The sequence below is a fragment of the Limulus polyphemus genome, unplaced genomic scaffold (assembly GCF_000517525.1).
Source record: "Limulus polyphemus unplaced genomic scaffold, Limulus_polyphemus-2.1.2 Scaffold5894, whole genome shotgun sequence".
NCBI classification, from domain to species: Eukaryota; Metazoa; Arthropoda; class Merostomata; order Xiphosura; family Limulidae; genus Limulus; species Limulus polyphemus.
Window position 1 is genome coordinate 50,725 of NW_013671504.1, and position 5,632 is coordinate 56,356.

The window sequence follows — 5,632 nt, forward strand, 5'->3', positions numbered from 1 at the left end:
GAGACTACTCCCCCTTCATGGGTGTCTGGCTGTATGGTAAAATGCCACATTTTGACACCTTCTATATTATCACTAACTGAAAAAAATATATACTTTACATAATAAGGTGAATGATCTGTGTTCTTGCTGATCAAGAAAGTTACATTTCCTGGTAAAAGAAATATTTGAGATTATTCTCCATTCTTTCAGTTCTTCCGCTCTTTCAAAATCAGTTATTCAATACGGTTCATGAATGGAATATCATTGGACACCTAACCTATCATATTAACTGTGACTGAACAAAATTTTCAAGACCTAGAAATGAATTTTGTTCAAATTTGATTTGCCAAAGTAAGGGAAGCTGTAATGATAAATACCAACCATGGGGGGCATGGGTCTTATGTTAACAACCATGGGGGCGTGGGTCTTATGTTCACGTAAGCCTGCTTTTCTTGAGCAATACAGTTTTAAGTGTTTATTATTTTCACCAAGAAAAAATAAACGATGATAAGTCACATCATTTGTGTCTGTTTTTACATTAGTATCAATATAATTTCTCCAAACCTTTACTTCATTATTTGCTAAAAATTAAGCCACTGACTAGTGGCAGTGCACTTAACAGTATCAGAAATGTTAAACTACTACATTAAAACAAAATACGTGATAATGTTTTGTATTCCACAATAATTATTAAGGACAAGAGAAAAAGAATGAGATCATCAATATGTGGAGTTAAATGAAACCAGAAATCTTTTAACTTGGTCTTATTTAGCATCATTAAAAAAAGATTCTTATCAAAAGACACACATACATGGAAAAGGAAAATATTATACAGAAGATGTAACGTCGTCTGTAATACATTCTTGAAAATTGATAATGATTCATCTGATAACTTGAGACAATTTCTTGGTTGTTCATCTTCTATGGTATGCTTGTAAGAACAAAACTTTAAAAGCATGTTTTAATTGAGATGTACTTATATTTTATTTTTTAAACTCAACAATCTCACGTGCTGACCATTTCCTGTGTAGACACTTGTATTTCTAGAAATGTTACCCTGAATGCCGTAATGTTTCTAAAAGGCCACATGAAAACGTGTTGGTATATCCAATCAATTCACAGCAAAGGCTTTAAGTAGTTTTTCAGACTTACTTAAGATGTTTTGTATTTGAAAATTAGGACATAAATACATTTTCAATCATGTCCCGAGTCTATAACTTGCATAGTTGGAAGCTGTAAATGTTAGCATCGTTAACCCTGTCCAGGTTGTAATGTACTTGAAACACTCAGAATTAATAAGGTAATGTGTTTTTACTTACTTTTCTGCTTAGTTCTGCTGAAAAGAGTTGCCTGTTAAGTTTTTATGACTAAGGAAAAGGCTGTGGCAGCTAACATGAATTGAAAACTTTTGCTTACAACTCTGTATATTTTAATTTTTTATTGAAAAAAATTGATTTACCATGAAACTATGTACCTGAATATCTTTGAAGATTTTGAATGATTATAAACAGGTTTCAAGTTGATGAGCTCATTAAAGTATGTTGTGGCCATTCTGATTTGATCGTCAAAAATCAGTAGCTCATTTTCTTGTTGAGCTTCCTCATATCACTGTTACCATAAAGACCTGGTAACACTATACCTGATACATAGCATGAACCTTGACACTGCTTGATTACCCTTTGCCCTGTAGTGATAGTATAGTGAATTTCTGTAGTTGTATGTATGTTGGCTGCAAATATTTTGCATGTGTTAAACCCAGCTTTTGCATTAGGTAGCCATGGAGAGACTCCAGAAGACTGGCTTGTCTTGTATGAAGAAGTGGATACACTGATAACTTAGACTTTATAGTAGTTTAACAGAAGTAGATTTGGTTAACTTTAGGGAAATGGTCAACATTGGAGGTTTTGAGGACTGATGCTAGCAGTTTTGTATTGTTTAGTGTGCACATGTTAACTGTAGTTTAGTACTCTGCAACCTTTGTTTACCATTCTTGCCTTCTTTCGTGCCTAATAATTTGTCTGCTGTATGGACGTTTTTCCCTCTTTCCTTTCACAGCTTCGAGTAGTCAGGGCCTTTAAGAGTACGTTGGAAGACATGGAAGAAAAGCGTAGTGTTCATAGTTTACACAGTTTACACAGCTTGCGTAGTTCTCGTAGCCATCCTGGGACTAGACCACTCTCAGATATAAGCTACATTGATGAAGAAATGAAAACACCATCATCCAACGAATATTCTCACGAACAGAGTGCTACCCACAAAAGACTGAACACAAAGAATATGAAAGGAGCTAAGATCAACACCTCGAACAAGAACAACCCAGTGGTAACTCCCACTCTCAGTGATAATGATGCACATGTTCACTCGGAGACTGCTCCCCTGATGGAACAATCACAGCAATCCCCAGCAGATCATCAAGGGACCCCATGCTTTTCACCACTGACAACAAGTATAACACCAGTAAATTCTTCCTCGGCTCCTTCCTCTAATACTTCTTTCCCCAACTGGGTAGATAACAATGCCACCAGCCCACTCTCTCAGGGCTACCACCTTTTGTCTGAACCAAGTAAAGTTCATGAAACCAGTATTTAATGCTGTTGCCTTCCTTTAAAATCAAAGGGGAAAAAAAGATTATAGAAAATAACCCCCTCCCTTACTTTTAAACAGAATTTGCTCATGCTGACATGACATGTTATAAGCTGAGACTTAACAGTTGCATGTCTGTGACTAAATGTAATGATAAGTACTTGTGAAAAATGAAGCAGATAAATATGGAATGAAGTAACAATGTTTGTTGAAGAGGTGATTCCAGATGGTGAACCCCAGGCTGCCAAAGCCATTTATATATATCTGTGTGTGTGTGTGTGTGTGTGTGTGTATGTATAAATATGTACAGCTGCAAGTTTGAGATCTGCTTCTTGGCATTTCATATACAACAAGTTCCACAAACCTGTTTTGTTTAGTGTACCTAACTTACCAGCATGAATTATTGCTGTTTTGAATGTTCATTTAGTTAAAGTTGTTGTGAATGTGACTTTTCATATATTTGATCTGAAAATGTATAGTTGGAGAAGTTCCAGTCACTTCTGTTACCCAAAGTAATGTTAATAATCTGTTGAAAATAGAAATGTCTTTAGTTTTAAACTTTTAATGTTGGTTCTTTATTGTCGAGCACTCTAGAGATTGTAACATCTTCACAAGTTCACCTTTATTCAACATTATCAAGTAGTTAGACTTTGAAAACATTTTAAAGCACTTCAGAGTACACTTTGTAATAAGAGTGTACACTTACCATGTAACAGATTCTCTGTTTCCTCAGGTGTATATAAAAAATATTCATGTTACCATTTTTAGAGGAGTCTGTAGTTTCGTTTTTAGTCTTGTGACACACACCTATTTACTTCATTGGTAACTAGATTATTACCAGAGTAAAATTGTAATTCATATTTTTTCTTTCCTTTTCGATTTGCTAACAGTAAATCTTGTCTTTCAGTAGCTTCTAACTAATCTATCAACTCTTCTGCCCCAAATAACGACCTTTTTTCTCTCTATTATTTACTTCAGTGTGTGTGTGTGTTTTTTTTCTTTGCTTTCATAAAACATTTTGTAGGACCCTTTAAGTGAAAGGGCAATACATTCAGAAAGCATACAGTTAAGGTTTTAAAAAGAAAGGGTATTAGTCTGTTGAAAGAACTTGAACTATCAATATTTCTCTTATTATACTAGCATGTTAAGTATTTTTGGATGTGAGCTTTCGTGGTGCTATATCTAGTTCTGCTATTTACATTGTTCCTTACTTTAAGTAATTATTGTAGATTTAACTTCGGGGATTTATCAGTTTGCCTCCATGAACACTTGATTGTACTAAAATGACAAGGGTAACATGGTGAAGTACGGTGTTTAAATAAACAAACAGTGAACTATATAAGAATGTGTGTAGTTAGGCCTATGGTTAACTGTGATTTTGTTCGAAGCATTTCCTTTCCCTTGTGACATCCATGAAAACTGAACAACTTAGTAATCTCTTTTTCATTCCATTTGAGTTTGATATGGAATTATTTATATATATGGTATTTTACCACTGACATGTTTCAAACTGTTGCAAGTGTTTAACTTTTATTTGGATAACTTGTATTTATATTATATCGGGAGATGATATGGTAGATGTTTTTGTTTCATGTTATACAAGAATGCTGCTTTTTTTTTTACTCTGTTATAATATGTTGAAGCTCTAGAAATAACAAAAAAAAATTAAATACCTCTCATCAAAGTGAGTTGTGCTTAAATATCATATCGTTACAGTCACCTTTCGTCAGTACATAGTTAAGTGTGTTAGGTTTCATAATTTTTTGTTTTTCTGTTCCTCTGTAATGTATGTTAAATTGGTGCATATGATTGTTAGTACTGTTCATCAGTGTTTAAATATCACGATTTTCATATGCACCTATTTGTATATTTGCAACTATTTAACTCAAGGAAACATTTAGTTTTATTCAGTAATGGTTTGTCTCAGTTCATTATAACTGTCACTAATATATTATGTTAGCTTGTTTTTAACATATATTAAGTCATTCTCTTATTTAGTGTTATGAATTTTTTAGTTAAATGTGTAAAGAAATCTCTTGATTATTTACTTCATAAGTTTTTTTCAATCCAGTGAAAGAGTTGAATTTTGCATTAAATTTACATAAAATGTGGTGGTCACGTGATGTTCACTAGAAGATGCTGCCTAGCTTAAATACTAATTCAGGAAAACTACTTTAGCTAACAGTGCAGGTATTCAATATGACAAGTGTTCCAAGAAACACCATGTAGAAACAACTTGAAATGTAAATGTTCAGAGGTTATATGAAGATACTTTTTTTTTGTCTTGTAATTACTCCAAAGACTTAGCCATATAATATTTAACTTCTTTAAATATGACAACTATCATAATTCAAAATGAATACAATTAGAATGAGTAGCTAGACAGTGATTGTTTGTTCAGGTCAGTACAAATTTCGTATATGGTATCCGGAACATGTTTACTTTACTTCATATTTGCTCATTACTGATGTAGCTTGGAGTTTTAACTGTGTGGAAGATTTTTTAAGTAGAAATATGTTTGTGTTGCTTGTGTATTTGACAAAAATATTCTGTGACATGTAGGCTATTTACTGAGTGCCTGCTCGACTTGTGAAAAAAAAACAAAAAAACATTTGGATATCTGAAGTGGTTCAAGTGTTCAGAAATAAGTGGCGTGTTTTCCAGAGCATCCTAGAATCTACTTCTATCAAAATAGACAAGCAATACTTGCGCAAAAGGTTTAGTTCTGTGGTGATATCTTCTAAGTTGTAATCTTGTTTTGACAATGTACTGACTATATGGTGTTACAATAGTATATACAAATAAAAACGTCATATTTCAGTGCTCATTATATGATTTTTATTGTTACCAGTATAGTTTATTTCATTGTTAATTGTCATTTTATGTTTGTATTATTGTATTGTTAAGATGGGAAAAGTTTGGGGTATTACTTTTTTAATAAATCATTATTTTCAGTACAAAGTATATAGCTCCAAAAATATACACAAGGGGAAGAAAGGTAATTTTGTATCTTTATTATAGATTTTATTATTGACTAGTTTTTGAAATAACAACAGCAAAAATCTTAGTT

The 5,632-nt window shown here is 32.8% G+C and overlaps 1 protein-coding gene across 1 annotated transcript in view; it reads left to right on the forward strand.

Moving 5' to 3' along the window:
• Positions 1-5,389, forward strand: part of LOC106473111 (plasma membrane calcium-transporting ATPase 1-like) — a gene marked incomplete at its 5' end in the record, with an annotated part of 55,815 nt that extends 50,426 nt beyond the window's left edge. Inside the window, one exon of the mRNA XM_013933793.2 lies at positions 2,035-5,389. Coding sequence (XP_013789247.1) covers positions 2,035-2,568 — 534 coding nt within the window. The remainder of the gene's footprint in view (positions 1-2,034) is intronic.
• Positions 5,390-5,632: the final 243 nt, after the last annotated feature.